The sequence below is a fragment of the Salvia hispanica genome, chromosome 4 (genome assembly GCF_029641045.1).
Source record: "Salvia hispanica isolate PSC_SH4W2 chromosome 4, Shi_PSC_v1, whole genome shotgun sequence".
NCBI classification, from domain to species: domain Eukaryota; kingdom Viridiplantae; phylum Streptophyta; class Magnoliopsida; order Lamiales; family Lamiaceae; genus Salvia; species Salvia hispanica.
The window spans coordinates 48,050,026-48,070,256 of NC_142695.1; the positions used below are offsets into that span (position 1 = coordinate 48,050,026).

Genomic DNA, 20,231 nt, shown 5'->3' on the forward strand with positions numbered 1-20,231 from the left:
AGTATTTTATTAGTATATATTCTACCTATTCTATTAGAAATGAAACGTTTTTCTTTTTAATCTGTCCAGCTAAAAATAAAAAATAATACTTTCCACCTTTTTTCTTCTCTTTTACTTTACGTTCTCTTTATTAACTCACAGAATAACACTATATAAAATCTTGTTTTGAAAAGCAAATGTTGCATATTTAATGGGATGGAGGGAGTATATTGGATGGAAAATCTATCAATATATATATATATATATATATATATGGTATTTTTATGATGGAGTCGGTGTATGGGCTAGTATTATATAGTAAATATTGGTTTAGAAAATTTTCAATATATAAATTCTGTCACCGATTTGGATAATTTATAATATTGGTAATAATTAAACTACGGATAGGATTAACCCTGATGAGACGGTATAAATTCAATTAACATGCATATACCACCAAATTCAAAAATCAATTATCCAAAATTTGTTGACGGGATCGAATAGATGATGATCCGATCCCGCTACTCCGCTCTCGCATTCATTATCCTTACCTTCTCGATCATCGCTGTGTGTGATAAGCTTTCCGACGGCGGAGATTTCCTCAGGCTTCCTTCCGAAGCTCGCCGCTTCTTCGACGGCGATGACGTCGGCACTAGATGGGCTATCCTCTTAGCTGGCTCCAACGGCTACTGGAATTATCGCCACCAGGTTTATTCTCTCTCAAAACTACTTCTGAACCATTCAATTGAGCTTTTCTGCATCTTTTCTTTGAATTGAAGCCATTTGTTAATAATGTTAATTTACAGCTCCCCTGGATTTTTTTGCTTATTCTAGAGTGTGTAGGATGATGTAGCTGGTGATGATATTTGTGATTGTAAAAGCAAATGGTGTATGTTTAAATTAAATAATGCAATTGACATTGTGTTCTGAATCCAAACTCCATTATTCCAGCTGATGATCCTGTGCATGCTATCTGCTCTACTATTTGTTTTCTTTGGTGCTCTCCTAGAATATTTGGTTTTTGATATGGCTGCTTATCTGGAGTAATTCATAGTAGTGTATTTTCAAGTTAGGCAAGATATTGTATAAATTAGCTGCACTGTTTTTTTGCTTATTCTAGTATTAGATGGCATTTGTTAGACCTTTCCTGACTTTTAAAAGTTGGGTCTTTTTTCCTCTAAATATGAGATATGACTTAATGAGGGTTTTATACCAGTGAAGATTGACAAGTTCAACAAGTGACCATTGCCAACTCAAACTCTAATTGCTGATCTATGATGCTTTCACAGTTTTCTTGGTGTTGAAGTTTTTCAAAGAATCTTTCTTTTTGATATGTTTGAAGAACTTAATTAATTGTGCCTTCAACACCACTACAAATATTGTTAAATTAGTGATTTTGAATAAAATTTTCTACGATTTCATTTTGTATTTGGTAAAAGAACTAGCAACTAATACTAAAGTTTCAGTGAGCTTAGGACCAAACGAAATGTGGGTTAGTCAATTTGGAAGTTACCATTATGCTTTATAGAAAAAATTGGAAGACTCTTCATTTGTTTTCTATCCTATCTTATACACTAATAAAGGTCTTATTATTGAAAATATAGGCTGATGTATGCCATGCGTATCAAGTCTTAAAACGAGGTGGTCTCAAAGATGAAAACATTGTTGTTTTCATGTATGATGACATTGCTAACAATGAAGAGAATCCAAGGCGTGGAATTATAGTCAATAGTCCTCATGGTGAGGATGTCTACAATGGAGTTCCAAAGGTTCGGTTGAAACTCGCTCAGTCGACTATACTGGATGTTAATTGCATTTTGCTTGCTTAGATTTTATGAAACAGGATTATGTTGGAGAACATGTTACTGTCGACAACTTTTTTGCCGTCCTTCTTGGGAACAAAACTGCAGTTAAAGGAGGTAGCGGAAAAGTCGTGGACAGTGGTCCCAATGATAATATATTCATATACTACTCCGATCATGGTGGTCCTGGGGTGCTTGGTTAGTATAATTATTGCTATATCACCGTATTCATTATTTAGTTACTTTGAATTAACTATTATGTCAATTCTTTATGAACATGACTTGGTTGGTATTCATGAAGGATATATATTTTGTGCTTGATATTTTATGCATTTTTATTGCTAATATTCTATTCATGATTCTATTATGTGTTTCCAGGGATGCCTACCAGTCCGTACCTTTATGCGAATGATCTGTTCAATGTTTTAAAGAAGAAGCATGCTTCCGGAACATATAACAGCTTGGTACATCAAAATTGTTTCTTATGACTTAGAAAATCAGTTAAGTAATATCGAGACTTATGATCTTTGTATTAGGTATTTTACCTTGAAGCATGCGAGTCTGGAAGTATATTCGAAGGTCTTCTTCCTGAAGGCTTGAATATTTATGCAACCACGGCAGCAAATGCAGAAGAAAGTAGCTGGGGAACGTACTGTCCAGGAGACTCTCCTAGTTCTACACCTGATGAATACGGGACGTGCTTAGCTGATTTGTATAGTGTTGCATGGATGGAGGACAGGTGTGCAATTACTCTAAGTTCTTCTAGTTATTTATGACTTGAACTCGAGTTACAAAAGTTGAATTAATTTAGTGATCTCTTACTTTTCAAAATATCATGGTTGTTAACTCATCTCTTACTCCCAACAGAATAGCTAAGTTAAAATGTTGGTAAAGTGATCTGAGAGTTTTGGTGGCTCACATCTTTTGTTAATTATTGTTTGTTTTATGTCATCGTGAACAGTGACGCGCATAATCTACGCACCGAGACTTTGAGACAACAATATCAGCTGGTAAGATCGTTCGTGTTTGGGTCATGTGTCTTTACGGAGCAACATGTTTTAGTGTGACCATGAGTGTCGAAACTCAAGGGCAATGTGTCTTAGTTACTTTGTCCTCTTGTCACCGGTGTTACATTATTATGCATTCTGATGATGTTTATACCCACATTGTTTTGCCATTTTTACTAATGCAGGTGAAAAAGAGAACTGCTGCTGGAAATTCTTATTATGGCTCCCATGTCATGCAATATGGTGATCTGAAACAAAGTTTGGATACTCTTTACATGTACATGGGTACAAATCCTGCAAATGACAACTTTACTTTGTTGAGTGATAACTTTCTGTTGCCATCTTCCAAAGCTGTAAACCAGCGGGATGCAGATCTTCTACATTTTTGGCATAAGGTATGTTGAATCAAACTCTTGTTTCCAAGTAACAAGATCAGTGGTTTAACTCTCATATGGAGGAGTACTATTTAGGTTTTGATGGTTGTGTAATAGAGTTGATTTTTGATCATGTAGTGGATAAACACACATTAGTATGCATGTTCTGTACACTTGTAACAGAGTGATGGTTAAACTTATTGTTAATCAATGGCTTCTCGATCTCTTCTTACAGTTCAGTAAGGCTCCTGAAGGCTCGACGAGGAAATTTGAATCCCAGCAACACCTTGCGGAAGCTATGACACATCGAACACACATAGACCACAATATTAAACTTATTGGAAAACTTCTTTTCGGGATCGAGAGGGGCCCCGAAGTGCTCAACAATGTCAGACCTGCCGGAGAACCTCTTGTGGATGACTGGAATTGCCTTAAATTGCTGGTAAGATATCATAATTTTGTGTCCAATTTCTTACAAATATTTCTTTTAGTGTTACCTATCTTCAATTACTATGTTACATTATCAAGTTGAGATAAATCTTCTATAGTTTTTTCTTTCTTTGCATTAAGTGTTCATGAAAATTCTGCTAGGTTTTAATTATGCAAGAAAACATAATATTCACCTTTGTGCTGAGCTATCCAACTTCAAATTTGTGCATTTACTATGACTTTCCATGCTTGTCGTCTTACTGAGAATAACACATAACGCTGATATGCTATGCAGGTTCGAAAATTTGAGACTTATTGTGGATCTCTATCCCAGTACGGGATGAAACATATGCGTTCCATCGCCAATATCTGCAATGCTGGGGTGAATGTACAGCAAATGGCCGAAGCATCCTCCCAAGCCTGCACCAGTTTCCCTTCTAACCCTTGGAGCTCGCTGCACAGGGGCTTCAGTGCTTGATGGTCGACGGACAAACCTTGAATGTCTAGGTTAATATTTCTCTGTATATGGATCTATTTCTTGGCCTTCAATGCAAAATTGTTACTATTATGATTCTCTCCTATAAGGAAAGATTTCCTCCATGTATATAGTCGCATTCCTTAATACTTGAACTGGCTGTTGTCTCTGTAAATAATGCCTTTTTCATTGAGTAAAATAGTGCAAGAAATATATGGTAGTACTACTATACTATTATTATGAAGTTATATTGAGTAATAAGAAATTTCATAAAAGAGCATGTCTTTCATTATATTGGATTAGTTAGAAGATATACTCCCACATAAGACTAAATATAAGTAGAAAGTAAATGAATACTAATGAGCAGTATTTGTTTGTGTTTGTGCACGAGCAGATTTATTTGTGTTTGTGTATGTTTGTAGTAAGTACATATTACTTCTGTAAGAGCGGACATTTTATTTGTTTTATCTATAAAGATCGGATGATATTAGTCTTTGCTATAACCTGTAACAAATGGTAGGAGTATTTATGTTGTCAGTTGATGCATCTGTAGGGCATATGCTTCATGTTCGACTAAATTAACAATGATTTCAATCTGAATATGTTATTTCGAGACTAAATGTAAACATGGACAATTATTGGTTGAATCTGACTCGTCTAAAACTCATTTGGATTAACTTTATAAAAATCAAAAGAACAGAGGTAGTGCACTTATACAGATGATTCTAGATACGGCATGATTTTGTGTAATTAATTTTGTCATTCAAAATCTAAAAAGTACATCAATATTGATCCATATTTTACACACGATAGGAGATTCACAATTAAAGAACATCGCTACTAAATTTAGCAACTTATGAACTGTTTCCACCATATTTATAAGGCAAAAAAAAAAAAAAAAAAAAAAACGACGTAGGCTAACTTAACCATGGTAAACACAAATTGACCATTTTTAGGCGAGTAATAAGCCATTTTGTTAATATGACAAATTGATTTTCATAGTGCTAAATAAAATCTAAAAATCCAAACCATAAACCCAATCGCCATTTTGGACTTTTTTTTAAAATATCATCATTTTCCACTTTATTTTCGTCACACTTCATCTCATATTAACACCCTTTATGAAATTCTACTTGAAAATTCTCTTAGATCTACTAGTCTATCCTACCACCCTCAACTTCAATTCCAAAGTTTATCAATTCGTCTATGTGAGATCTCTACTCGATCCAACTCTACGACAAATTCGAGATTCATAACCATCATAATTACATTGTTCACTCAGTAGAAGAAACATGGACGAGTTTTCACATTTACTACCGTTTACTATTTTTTTAATGGACAATATATTACACTAATTTTATTTCATTTATATTTTATTATAAAACTATACCGGTACTATAAATAGGACTATCTTTCACTAACATTTTTCATTGTACTCTCTCCGTTCCACAATAATTGTCACTCTTTTATATTTCAGTCTACCCCATAATAATTTGCACACTTTATTTTTACTATAAATGATAAGTAGGTCTCATATTCCACCAACTCACTTCACTCATATTTTATTATAAAATTAATATAAAAAAGTAGGTCCCACATTTTATTAACTTTTTTTTATTTCACTTTTTTAAAAATTTGTGTCTATAATAAGAGTGACCATTATTGTGGGAGAAATGGAGAATTTTTTAAAATTCGAATCAAATTAATCATATGGACAACGGAGGGAGTAATTTTGCTACGACTTAATGGACCGGTCGACATGAGAAAAGCTAAAGCCCAATTGAATAACAAAATACAAACGACGAAACTAACGGAATATTAGATTCCGTCACACCAGTTCACGCCGTTAGTCGAATTCTGGTTTCTTGTGTGGAACATAGAAACGACGGCTTTCACAGCTAAAATGAGAAGCCATATATTATCCACCGTCGATTATTTTTCAACGGCTGCAGATTGAATTTGAGAAACAGGGACGTATAAAAATGGTGGTTTGAGAAAAAAAGAGAGTAATTTCGTATTTCCTTTATTCATTCATCGTTTCACAAGGCGGAGACGAAGAAGCTCGAACTGCCTTCTCTCTCTGTAAATTAATTTTCGTGGCGAGCATCTGGTGAGTGGAATGTAGCGGATTGGATAATACGAAACGATCTAACCTCTCGTTTCGTAGTAATAAAATTCTCACTTTTCCGAGTTCAAGTTTGAATCGTGATTGTTGAATTGCAGGTGCATTTTTGTAGCTGTTGAAGGAGAAGGCGTCGGAGCTCGATTTTGTTCACAGAATCGTGGAATTGTTTTTGTACTCTGATTGGATTTTTGATACGAATTTTTTGACTCCAGAGGTTTCGATTAATTGTGTTCTTCTGTGTTGTTTTTTCTTCCGTTTCCGGAAATTAATCTGGATTTTTTGTTCGACAGGTAGTGCTGGAGATATATGATTATTATCCTGGTTCAGAAGATCTGAATTGGAAGCTGTGATTTATTGTTCTTTCATCGTCAATCGGGACGTGCGTGGCGGAATTACTGTGTTTAGACATATAATTTCAGCAAATATGATTCTCTGTTCACCGCTTCTGAGACGATGATATGAATGCTTCGCTTCGAAATCCAGATTTCGTTAGGTAATTTGATTCTTCGTTATAAGACGACGAGCGTTGAATTTTCTCCCTAACTGATGACTTTTTTGCTCTCGCAATTGCAGATTTGGATGGTTCTGTTAGCTGATTTATCTAATATCTGGAAGCAGAAGGAAATCTGGATTGTATGAGGAAGAACAGAGTACAGTGAACAGAATTGAAGTTCGCCGGTAACGCAAATATTGTTTTTCAAAAAATTGTTTTCTCATGATTTCTGTTTCGATCTTTACCACAGAGTTCCCTAAATGTTTCTGGTCAAATTCCGCCATTTCATTACCTTCCTTCTCCTTGTTCATGTCGCGTCAGTGAATTAGCTCAGAATGCAAATCCAGAGCCTTCAAGCTGTGCTACATTCAAACATTTTTTTCATCTCCTAAAGAAATTCTCATCGCGAATAATGATGAAATCAAGCTCTCAATTATGTCAAAGTTTTGTTGATTTCTCGATCTGTGTCCAACTCTCTTTCTTTTCCCCCAGAATTGTAAGCAGAATTTAGATCATGAGCCATTCTTTCTCCGTTGTTGTTCTCTTTCCTGCAATTGGCTAAATATATTAATCCGAAGTTCGTAGTGGTTTCCGCTCCTCCGTTTCCATTTTCCACTAAAAAAATTTCAATCAGAGCTCAGTTTAACAGCCGTTAACATAACGGCGGTTGTTTCTGTGAAGGTGCACGAAGCAGCGAGATGGAGAGGAAGAATTCCCACGCGACTAATAGAGATGGATTGCTGAACAGATCATTGTCCAGGTCAGCTGCTACGACGTCGTCGGACTTGGTTTTACAGTGGGGGAACCGGAAAAGGTTACGCTGTATGAAGGTCCACGTTAAGGGCGCTACTACTAACGACCCGGCCGGTTCGGATCCGTCTAAGCGGGTGAACCGGCGGGTAGTTAGGTCGGATCTTCTCAATAATAACAATAACAACACTACCAAGAATCCGATCCCAAATCCACCCCCCTTTACCAATGGCAATCTGAACCTCCGCCACCGCCCCACCTCTCCGTCTCATCGAATTCTCAGGTAATTAATGTTCTTCAATTGTTTTTAATGTTTGATTTTTTTTAAGAATAATTGCCTGTGTTGTTCGTCAATCGCGATTTGGGTGTCACGTTGCTTCTTTGCTTTGTTAGTTCTCAAGCTCCATTCAAGTAGTAGAATTGGGGATGTTCAAGATGAGATTTTCATTTAATCTAGTTATAACACAAAATTAATGATTGTGACCACGGTTTAATGTTAAAACAAAGAGTTATCCCTCTTTCTTTTGATCTTCTATTTGTATTTGTTGGTGGTGGCATCATCATAGAATTTTATCATGATTATTTGCTACTACGTGATAACATCAATTAATTTAATTCTGGTGCTAGTAGTTCCACAAATCCCATCATTGTTGAAGCTTGAAGGAACCTTACCTTTTTTTCCATTAAATGTGCGATACTCGTTTTAGGGGACTTTGAAATGTGGGCCACCTATTTGTCTTTCTTTTCCAACGAGTTATATGCTTTTTTTTATTGTTACTACATCCATATTTTGAGATTAGGACACGTAATCTTGCTTTGTTTGATTAGCGTTATTGCGTTAATGAATCATATGAGTAAATTCCAATCAATGGCCCAAACCCCCCCCCCCCCCCCAAAAAAAACCCACCTTACTCTCACTTTCTTAGCTTATTTTCACCCTGTTTGGTTCAAATCTCTCATCCAAGCGTCTTCACATCATATCTTGACCCTTCTACCTCTAAAATATAAAAGGTGACTCTAAACCATACCCACACATCTCTCTCTCATTTTTCTCAACAACTCCCCCCTTTTTCTACGCCCGAGGGTATTCACGTAATTTCACTCCCCCACCATGAGAACTCGTTTTTTCTTTTACTAGTCTAACTTTTTTCCTTTGAGCTGTCAAATTTTCTTGATGTATATGTGATGATACTGTTTTTTTATTTTTATAAAATTTTGAAAAATGGTATTTGATGCATATGTGTTTTCCTTTGCTAGAAATTCAGAGAGAGAAATTGGTATGAGAGGGAATAGCAATGGTGTGAAGGGGTTGGCCTCTTCGGATACAGGAGAAAGAAAAGGTGCATCTACTAGCAATAATGGTCATAACCACCACCATAATAACAAGGCCAATAATAGCAATCACAATCATGAAAACAACCACCATAGCGGCGGGGGCGGTGGTGGTTCTGGGTCATCGGAGAACGCCCATGATATAAAAAAAGGTGACGGGGATGCTGCGGTGTGGCCCAAGTTTGTGATCGGCTTGACCAACAAGGAGAAGGAGGAGGATTTCATGGCGCTTAAAGGGTCCAAGCTTCCTCAACGGCCTAAGAAGCGAGCTAAATTGATTCAGCGCACACTCAATGTGAGTTTTCTTTTTCCAGCCTCAATTATTATATGTCGAATATTCAAATTTCGAATTGGGTAAAATAGGAGCTAATGTTAATTAGGAATCTAGCGTTTAAAAGGTAATTATGTGGTTGCTTCTTTCTTGATTTGCTTTATGCAGTTGAATGTCATTTTTGATAGAGAGAATGAATAGAATCTATGCCTGGTTTTATTTTTTGTTCCATATAGTAGGAGTACTTCATATGGTTTGAAATTGAATTCGAATAATACTATGAAAGAAATTTTTATTTTGAAACGATAATGCTAATTGAGTAAGTGAAATCTGAGGTTTTTAATGAGTTAATAATGGATAATGATTATTTACTTCTAAATCTGGAAATAATTTGTACGAAAATTGTGCGTGGCCACCAAATTCATGAGTTTCTATTTAAGATTCAACGCTACTATTTCAATAATGGAGTGAAATGAAAGAAGAAAAAATAAAGTATTGAAAGTTGTAATTAATTTGTACTTTAATAGAGAGGTGTTATGGTTAATTATTATATGTAGGCTGATATTATAATGGTGTTCCATATGAGACTAATATGAGGTGGAGTATCAATTTATAGAGGGTTGGTAATTGCTAGGTAGTGCTAGCCATGTGTGGTCTGTGCCATTCATGAACGTGGCTTGCACGTGTCGCTTCATGTGGATAGAAAAACAGGTTCTTCTCTCATTGTAGTGACTAAACTTCACAGTCACATAAAGAAAAAGCATCAGAGCTGTTATTTAGGCTTTTACCCATTTTGTCATACTAGCGTTATTTTTAATTGTTATTTAACCAGTGCTTAGCAGTAGTAAGTACTAGTATTACTTATTTTAAAAGCGAAGTATACAACTCCCCCGTCTTACCCTAAGCGACACATTTTTCTTTTTCATGACTCACTCTAAATGATACTTACATTTCTAAATACAAAAACATTACTCTCTTACTTTATTCTCTCTACTTATTCACAAAACTATAGTACATAGTAAAATTCCATGCCGAATTAGATATGCTCCACTTAAAGTGGGACGGAGGAAATACTTTTTAGTGGTAGGAACACTGTGTATCGGTAATAAAAATACTATCTTTGTTAATTACTCCCTCCTTAGTCTGTCCCACTCAAAAAAGTCCACCTGTGTTAGTGAAATCCAAAAAATAAATTTACATCGTTAATGACAATTGAAAGGTAAACTTCTCTGATAATAAGAAAATATCGTACAGTAGTCTTTTAAAAGGGACATACTTACCAAATACTTAGATCCTATCCCAATTTTGTTTTTGTCGTGGTGGTGGGGTGCTTTCTTTGTCTTGTTCCATTTGTTTCACGTGAAGAACAGAGTTTACGATATACAGCTCATTGGAAATAAGATTTTATGGTTTTTATTTTTTCGAGCCCATTTTGTTATTTGTATGATATATGGAGTAGCATATGATTAATAATTAGTAGTAAAATTTTACAGCTTGTGAGTCCGGGTACGTGGCTATGCGATTTGACCCTCGAACGATATGAGGTCCGTGAGAAGAAGGTTTCCAAGAAGGTATCCATTTTCCATAGTATTAGTTACTTTTATTTGTAGTAGTATTAGTTATTTTATTTGAATTTTATGGTTTATTTTATTTGCAGAGGCCAAGAGGGTTAAGAGCTATGGGAAACATGATCGAATCAGACTCCGAGTAGGAGTTTTAGGAAATAGGAACAACGCATGGACGGTGTATGTAGATTAAATTAAATTGAAGATAAAGAACTAGTAAAAAAATCAATTCAAGTTGAGAAATGTGATTGTGAAATTATTTCTTGTTTACGAATCTTATTCATCTTGATTCTTGGGTAACTATAATATTCGTCCAACTCCAAATTGCTGTAACCCTTACTTAAGCAGAACTTGCACCATAAATTATTGGTCAAAATTTATTGTATTATGATTTAATTTATTTCATTTATAAATCATATTACACTATGTTACCAAAGAAACAATTAACTTATCAAATTGTATTACACGGGTACGCCATAGTTTATCTACAACATGTTTCGATGATTTTTCTTTTTTTTTGAAATGCTCTTTTTCTATATCTTTTGTTTGTATTGCTCGAATTTTATCAAGCAATGCCAAACAGCCATATTATGACTGTTTTAGACAAGGCAAAATTTTAATCTTGTAGAATTTTAAATTATTAGTAAATTATTAAAATAGAACAACACACTTGAATAATATCTAAACATTTATCATGATTTTACCAATTTATGTACTCCCTCTATTCCATAGTAATAGTGTCATTTTGTCATTTTGGTACATTCCCTAGTAATAATAGAGTCTTTTCATTTTTCAATAAAAGTGAACACATTTTTCCACACATACTTTTCTCTCTTACTTTTTTCTATTTTTATCTCTCTACCTTTTTCATTTTCCACTTTATTCTCCATTTGCTTAACTCACCTAACACAGTTTTTCTTAATCTCCGTACCGAAAAGAAATGCATCCATTACTATGGAATGGAGGGAGTATATAGTTCTGTATATTCACAAATGATGTTATTCAAGGGACGAGTGGAGCACAACGCAATATTTGTTTTCCTTTCTTGAAAATATTTGATACAATTACTGAAATGTTAAAATTTTAATGTTGAGTTATAGTAAAAGAAAACGAAATTACCTAAAAGAGAGAAAAAAAAAGAGGTCGAATTATTAATAAAACTAGGGTGAAATTAAAGATTGTGGACAGAAAAAAGAATGGAATTGAGTTATCGAATGTTATGAGAGTATTTCTGTAGAAGGAATTCAATCTAGCTTTAGTTGAGAATGTGGAGCTGCTTTAACTTTGTTTTTAGGTCACAAAAGTTAGAAAAAAGGAGCACCCAAGATTCCAAATAATAAGAAGCATTGTTATATCATATATGAATAGCGCAATGTTGCAATAAAGTTGTCTTTGGTTAAAACTAATTTCATTTTGAGCTCAAATTTGATTTTCACCAATTGGAATATTTCAGCTTAAAATTAAAGTTAAAATAGTTCAATTACATTTATGAAATTCCATGTAAAAAAAGTAGGAGTAGGAGTAGGGCTGGGGAAAAATATCGAAATACTGAAATACCGGCCTTATCGTACCGAAAAAATATCGAAAATACCGAATTTTCGGTATACCGTGACTTTCGGTATGGTATGATACCTTACCGAAAGATTCCGGTAAGGTAACGGTATGAATTTTCAAATACCGCGGTATACCGCTGCATACCGAAATTCGGTATATACCGTAAATTAAGGTATATACCACAAAAATATAAACATAATTATATATAAAATATATTTTATATATTTTTAAATTATAAAATCTATTGTGAAATATAAATATAATTATGAATAAATTATATTTAATTTATTTTTAAAATTATAAATTATAAATAATATTTTAAAAACTCTAATTTTCTATTTTAATTGATGTTGAAAGTCAGGTATACCGCAAAAGTAAGGTATACCGAACTTCGGTACGGTATATACCGAAAATGAGGTACGGTATCGGTATAAAAATTTATCATACCGAAAATAAGGTATACCGAAGTTCGGTATACCGAAAACTTTGGTAAGGTAAAGGTATGACTTTTTCACATACCGTATTTACGGTAAGGTATACGGTATGGTGGTTTCGGTAAGGTATACCTTACCTACCCACCCCTAAGTAGGAGTATGAATGTAAAGCGAAATTGAGTCAAAAAAAAAGAGTGGAGTATAAAAATAAAATACGATAATATGGAGTAGCAAATACGTACAAATAAATAATGTATATGTAAGAAATGGCGGAGAAATCAGAAATGGAAGCAGATCTGCACAACACAATCATAGAATAGAATAAACAACACTCACTAAATACGTACTAAATAGGTCCTCAGATCCTGAGCACCAACGACGCCACGGCGAGAGCGCAGCCGACCGCCAACGACGGAACCGCCACTCCGGCGGAGGATGCAGGAGCGGGCGCCGGCGCCTCCTGCGCCACAGCGGCTCCAGCGAGAGCCAGAACTGTTGCGGCGACCATGAAAACTCCTCTCTTAGAGACCGCCATTGCGCTGCTGTAATGCGGGTTGAGAGAAAGTTAAACGGCTTATATTAGCTGAGGGAGAGAGAGATGGAGACTGGAGAGAGTGAGGGTTTATATATAGGTGGAGGCGAGACAGATTCGGGCAGAGGCTAGGTTGTACGGGCAGCTGCCCGACTAGTACACACTGGCAGTGCTGGAGATACAGCTCGTGCCGTATTGACTTGGTTGGCAAAGGTTTGTTTGTCTGTCTTTATTTTGAGACACAGGTTACAACATCCACAACCCCGCCCCGGATTCAGACTCCAACTCCCCTCTACGCTATCATTCTCCTAAAATTTTGGACCAAGCCACAACTCCTACAACCCTGCAGGCCCTAACTATTAAATTGCACTATTCATAACTACAACATATTTTACTCGTAAAAATAGAAAACGTTGAACAATTAAAACACGAAAAATTCATTGTTCAGTCGAAAATAAAAAAAATTACAAACCCTAGAAATTCTGAAAATTTAAAGAAAAAAGAAATTGAGTTGGGGGTTCGGGTTTGGCCCAAACACCCCATAACCCTGGGCCGGACCACAACCAAGTGCGGCCCAAGAGCTTCCAACGCTGGGACGGGCCGCAACCAGGCGCGGCTCAGGCTGCGTCTCGCCTCTCTCTAACTCGCCAACGACCTATGGCGTTGTGGATGCTCTTATAGATTACTTTAATGATTGTTTGGTTTTATAAATAAGAAATTTTGTATTAATAAGCTAAAGAGTGAAAATATGAAAGAGATGCAACTGAAAATGCATTTCTTGAAGTAAATTATAAGTTATTTTTATTAAAAATATATATTGTTTATATAATTATGAAAAAAATAATTGGTGATGAATAACTTACTTTCAAAGAAATTTATACTAATGTCTACTTTATAATAGTGTAGTACTTTATTTTATCATTTCAGGACGTAAAACTATTTAGAATTTTATTTTTATTAAATGGATTACATTCAACTAAATCAGTATTCTCATATTTTATTATTTAATAATTTATACTTCCTCCATCTCACAAAAAGCGACATATTCCTTCTGCATGACACAATTTCTTAAAATGAAAAATACAAATCTATTTTTCTACTACTTAGATTTACAAAACAAGAATGCATAAATTTGATTTGTTCCAAATAAGAAATGCTCCTGCTAGAATGGTACAGAAGGAGTATATAAAAACAACTTTATAAATTAAAATTCGTAATAAGCGAGAATGGAACTTTAAATAATGGATGTAGGGATGAATAGTTGCATACTGTATTATAGTAAGTTACTGTTGATCTGTCTGTCATTTATAAACTATGAAACTTATTTTGGGGAATGGATCCCTGCTGTGCTCCCACCACAGCAGGGTGTGCTGTGCACTCACAGTATAATATTAAATTGAAGTTTACTTAATATTTTAATGTTTGATTTTATAAGTATAATATTGTGCTGTGAGTGCACAGCACAACCTGCTGTGGTGGGAGCACAGCAGGGGATCCATTCCCCTTATTTTGACAGATACATTTGAACAGTGAACTTCTCAAATTTTACGCCGTTAACCACTTCTTCTTCTTTAGTTATTGTTTCATCATCTATCGTGGCAGTAATTATCATTATCACGGCTCTAAATCTTTGATTTTCGAGTGACTTAAGGATTTTATTCTTGATAAAGAATAATATGAAGTGTCGGACTATTGGGTTTTCAGACCGTTGCTTACATTGAAAAGGCTGTAAAATGTGAATCAATACAGTGAGCCAATACGAAGCTGTCACGTCGATAGAACTGCACGAAACACACGAGTCAGGAGTTCGTTTCATTGTGAAAAATATCTCGCTTCTCAATCTCTTGTCATAGCGTGAAACGTGGATAGAGAGAATATTCTCTCTTACTTTACTTTTCTCCACTTTAACTATTTATAATTATTTTTTCAAAATGAATACACAAAATAAAATGTCTATGAGTGATATAAATTTCCGTTATTTTATTAGATTTCTTTTCGGGTTTGTTTTTTTTCGGAGATGGGTAGCTGTCAGCTGTTTGTCACCTTATTATATACTGGCATCTCCTATTTTCAAATCGATTTTGATGATTAAAATGAAAAAGTTGAATTATTTAGTTTTATACTTTATGTAATCTCGATCATTATGTTGTAAAACAATTTTTTATTATTTGGTCTTTCGTCACGCTGCACGTATATAAGTCGTAAATAGGATATCTGTGATATAGCTCACCATAGCAGGCCGAAAATAAAAATAGTTTATTTATTTAGAAACGTTAAATAACTAACTTAACGAATTTAATGGACATCTATTAATATTATCTTATGGAAAAGACTTTAAGAAATTTTGTGTAGCCTCCTTTGTTAATATCAATAGTAATATCATAATATGTCATTTTAAGTTAATTACCTTGTCATCACTTTTACAAGTCATTATCTTTAAGTTCCTTTTTTTTCCTTTAAATAATTCCAATTTAATACGCAATGGTGGTTGTAACAACCAAATCCTTTATCTTGAAATTAAAAAATACTGCCGCTAAAATGATAATATACTGTGCTAAGTAAGAGTGAATTGTCGTGAAAGTTGTTACAAATATTCAAAATTAATTACTCCATTCATTCCACTTTAGGAGTCGCAGTTGAGTTCGACACAGTTTTAAGAAATATAAAGGAAAGAGTCCCAGTTGAGTTCGACACAACTTTAAGAAATGTAAAGGAAAGTTGATGAAAAAATATAGTGGAATGTGAGTCCTACTTTTTATATTAGTTTTATAATAAAAATATGAGTGGAAAAAGTTTAGTGGAATGTGAGGCCTAATACTATTTATGGAATATTACAACCGGGATTCCTAAAGTGGGACATCAAAAAATGGTAAATCGGGACTCCTAAAGTGGGACGGGGGAGTATAAAATTAAGACTTGGACAGCAGAGCAAGTTATTAAACCAATTGCTGTAGTCTTTTTAAATGTGAGCATTACAGTATTTGTTACATTAAAAATACCTAAATCGCTATAATAATCTGAGACAAGAAACAGTTCATTACTATAAAATATTATATACTTTGAAATTAATATCTAAACAAATACTAGTATGATGTTTGAGTATTCAACTTTGGTACTAAATGATGACTAAATAATGATAATGTACACATCGGAATATGTGTATTAGTGCAAGTTGCAATAGAAAAATATAATAAATGTACAGAAAAGTTATTAAGAAGCGAGCTTATATATGCATATTGAGCTCCATTTCTGGGTAAAAGATGGAGAAATATGTGATATGGGCAATGCTTTTGCCAGCCATTTTGATAGCTTATGTTAAAACTGGTTATTTTGAAAAAAATAAAAAGATTATCGAAGAATATGAGGCGAAAGAGGATCAGCCATACCGAACTGGATTCCATTTTCAACCTCCCAAAAACTGGATGAATGGTATTTATTTCTTTAATTATCTCATTTTCCTATCTCACTCTATTTTTTTGCTAATAGTTTCTGACTATTTTTTTGTTATTTTTCAATTTTCACTGTTGGTGCAAATCTTGATTCTTTTCGTCTGAGCTTAAAGATCCAAATGGTAATCTCTCTCTTTCTCGATGAGATTCATCTTCGTTATAGTAGTACAGTAATATATTTCCAGCAAGCTCTGTTAATTATTTTAGTGGGATTTAATTCAAGGATCGGACTGAAATGAAAGAAAAATAAATACTCTGGTTATTGAGTAGAAAAGAAAATATTGGCATAAATAATATTTTCTCAAGCATCCGTAGTTAAAAGTGAGTTTCAATTACTATTATTTTATTTATTCAATCTCGTATTTCTGGTGATCAATGAAATATTAATAATGTGACAGGACCAATGTACTACAATGGAGTATACCATTTTTTCTATCAATACAATCCACATGGTGCAACATGGGATAACGGTAACCTTTCATGGGCCCACTCAGTTTCTTACAACCTCATTGACTGGACCCACATCGAGCACGCCCTTGTTCCGACCGAGCCCTACGACCTCCGAGGCTGCTGGTCGGGTTCCGTCACGATCCTCCCTAGCGACAACACGCCCGTCATTTTCTATACAAGCATTAGCCACGGAGGCGAGGAGGTGCAAAATATTGCAATGCCGACCGACACGTCCGACCCCTTTCTGAGGGAGTGGGTAAAATCTCGGCATAATCCCTTGATAACACCGCCCTCCGACATAGACCCGAGATCCTTTAGGGACCCCACGACCGCCTGGCAAAAGACAGACGGGACGTGGTGTGTCCTGATTGGGAGCCAGCTAGGCAGTGACGGAGCCGGGATTTTGTACAGGAGTCGCGACTTCATTAGCTGGAGCAGGGGAGATAGCCCCCTGCACATGTCGAATAGGACAGGAATGTGGGAGTGTCCTGATTTTTACCCTGTTAGTACTAGTGGTGGTGATGGACTCGACACGTCGACCAATGGGGAAGATGTGTTGCACATCCTGAAGGCGAGCTTCAGTGGCCGCGATGACTATGTTGTGGGAACTTATGATCCCGAGACGGATGAATTTAATGTTGTCGGGGTTGATTTCATGGACGATCAAGTCCAATTGAGGTATGATTACGGAAATTTTTACGCGTCTAAATCGTTCTACGACACGGCCAAGAAACGGAGGGTGCTGTGGTCGTGGATACTCGAGGGTGATAGCGAAGCAAATAGCATCGAAAGGGGGTGGTACGGCTTACAAGCATTGCCAAGAAGTGTTTTGCTTCACAAAGATCATAGACAGTTAATACAATGGCCTATTGAAGAAGTTGAACAACTTCGTTATGGAAAAGTTATGTTAGATAATGAAGAGATCGAGAGTGGGAAAGTGTTAGAACTTTTAGGTATCACAGCTTCACAGGTAAAGACTACTAGTAGTATATTCCAATTCTCATTTTTTTCACAATATTTCTATTTCATTCCCATATTTCATAGTATCACACTACTACATTGTACATAATGAAATATGTGATTGCTATTGTTTTATAGGCTGATGTTGAAGTCTCATTTCGTGTTTCAAATCTAGATGGGGTCGAGCTGATGGATGAAGGATTGCTCGACCCCCAACTCGCTTGCATCCAAAACAATGCATCCGTGAACGGAGTTTTGGGGCCGTTCGGTCTCCTAGCCCTGGCTTCAGAGGACTTGACCGAACAAACTGCTGTCTTCTTTCGAGTTTTCAAGGGCCGCGAGAAGCACGTCGTGCTCATGTGTAGTGACCAAAGCAGGTTGGTGTAAGATTTTGCTATTTGAATCACATTCACATCCACAAGTATGTAAATATAACATTTTTGTTGTATACATTTATTAGATCTTCGCTAAAAACGCAAGTCAAAGACCCGATTTACGGGTCATTTCTCGATATGGATCCCAATGAGGAAATCTCATTGAGAACTTTGGTACATACTATTCTTTCTCAATCTCGTATTTTGTTTCATTTTCAGTCCTTGAGTAGTAAATATATGATGATTTATCATGCTTGCACAGATTGATCACTCGATAATAGAGAGTTTTGGGGGGAAGGGGAAGAGTTGCATCACTGCAAGAGCATATCCAGCATTGGCCATCTCCGAAAACTCTCACGTTTATGTGTTCAACAATGGCGCTAAGAGCGTTGGTGTTTCGAGTCTTAGCGCTTGGAGCATGAAAAATGCTCGATTCTCGCAAGAAGGAAGCTCGTGGTTGGCCTCGGAGTAGCTCCACATTAAAGAGGTGTTGGTGTCCATTCTACCAATTTGCGTCGACCTTCCTATTGCAAAAAAAATTATGTCTGCAAACCAAATGAATGGTATCAACTATCAAGTAATATTTCAAATTTTGGTTACTCCCAAAGTGTTGTACTGTCATTTATGATTTATGAATGAATGGATAAGAACACACAATACGTATTAGTAATACACCAAAGCATGGGATGAATAATACTCCCTATTCTGAACCCAACGGTCTACTAGAAATGCCCGAAAAATGGAATATCACCTACTACTCCATCTCCCAAAATTTGCTACACTTTGACCCGACACGGGTTTTAAGAAATGTAATAGAAAATGTGTTGAAAAAGTTGGTGGGACGTGGGTCCTACTTTTAAAGTATTAGTTTTATAATAAAATGTGAGTAGGAATGAGTTAGTGGAATATGAGATCCACTACCAAAAATGGTAAAAGTGAAGTGTATCAAATTTTAAGGGACGGACCGAAATGGTAAACTGTGTCAAATTTTCAGGGACAGAGGTAGTAATTTCTTATTTTTTGAAGTTAGATCTCACCCCAACTATAAAATGATAACTAAATCTTGATTTCAATATATTCCGGAGCTTACATCACACGGACATACAAGAAATTCAAGAAAGACGGATTTCTCCATATGTAGTTTGTCTTATGTAATACTCTCTCCGTTTCATAGTAATGGAGGTGTTTCTTTTTGGCACGGAGATTAATAAAAATTGTGTTAGGTGAGTTAAGCAAATGGAGAATAGAGTGGAAAATGAAAAAAATAAAGAGATAAAGAGAGAAAAAAGTAAGAGAGAGTAAAATAGGCGTGGAAAAATGTGTTACTTTTACTAAAAGTAAAATGACTCTATTACAAATGTATTAAAATGACAAAATGACTCTATTACTATGGAATGAAGCGAGTACAAAACTAGGATTCAACAAACGAACGCAATGAAGATGAAGATGCAGAATCTTTCTCATCAATCCAAATAAATCCATTTGTTTTTATTTAAGACAAAAATCTGCATTGAACAAACATTAAAGTCAAGTTAGTGTTTGCAAATATTGCAACAAAACAAATCAAGTTACGTCAATGACTCAAATCTCTTACCTGAATAAATCAATCACTACTACGTAACAAAATCGTCCTTCTCATTTTAACTCTCCCCAATCCCCACTATTTATTGGTTGTACAAAATTTGATATTTGTTTTTAAAAAGTGCTTTGACCATTTGTACTTTCACAACCATTAAAAAATGATTTGCCTAGGAAAAGGAAATAAATAAACAGATTGTGATTGGCAGCTGCAGAGTAATTATTGAGTTTATTTTAAGTATTTCTGTCCTTAAATAGACTTTATTGCAAGACAAAAGTCCTGTGCACTATATTACTA

The 20,231-nt window shown here is 35.2% G+C and overlaps 3 protein-coding genes across 3 annotated transcripts; all 3 read left to right on the plus strand.

The window, feature by feature from the left end:
- Positions 1-374: 374 nt before the first annotated feature.
- On the plus strand, positions 375-4,286 carry LOC125195667 (vacuolar-processing enzyme-like). Its single transcript, XM_048093814.2, has 9 exons — positions 375-687; positions 1,584-1,748; positions 1,823-1,979; positions 2,160-2,245; positions 2,318-2,520; positions 2,743-2,791; positions 2,974-3,183; positions 3,398-3,604; positions 3,887-4,286. The coding sequence occupies exons 1-9, from the start codon at positions 484-486 to the stop codon at positions 4,067-4,069; spliced, it is 1,464 nt and encodes a 487-aa protein (XP_047949771.1). The 5' UTR covers positions 375-483; the 3' UTR covers positions 4,070-4,286.
- Positions 4,287-6,021: 1,735 nt separating this feature from the next.
- Positions 6,022-10,872, plus strand: LOC125195672 (uncharacterized). Its single transcript, XM_048093818.2, has 8 exons — positions 6,022-6,176; positions 6,290-6,405; positions 6,482-6,684; positions 6,765-6,869; positions 7,366-7,717; positions 8,692-9,061; positions 10,531-10,608; positions 10,695-10,872. Exons 5-8 carry the CDS (start codon positions 7,383-7,385, stop codon positions 10,746-10,748), a joined length of 837 nt encoding a protein of 278 aa, XP_047949775.1. The 5' UTR covers positions 6,022-6,176; positions 6,290-6,405; positions 6,482-6,684; positions 6,765-6,869; positions 7,366-7,382; the 3' UTR covers positions 10,749-10,872.
- A 5,510-nt stretch (positions 10,873-16,382) lies between these two features.
- On the plus strand, positions 16,383-19,065 carry LOC125195663 (beta-fructofuranosidase, insoluble isoenzyme CWINV1-like). The gene is made up of 6 exons (XM_048093807.2): positions 16,383-16,551; positions 16,685-16,693; positions 16,970-17,991; positions 18,120-18,358; positions 18,442-18,529; positions 18,618-19,065. Exons 1-6 carry the CDS (start codon positions 16,383-16,385, stop codon positions 18,825-18,827), a joined length of 1,737 nt encoding a protein of 578 aa, XP_047949764.2. The 3' UTR covers positions 18,828-19,065.
- The last annotated feature ends 1,166 nt before the right edge of the window (positions 19,066-20,231 follow it).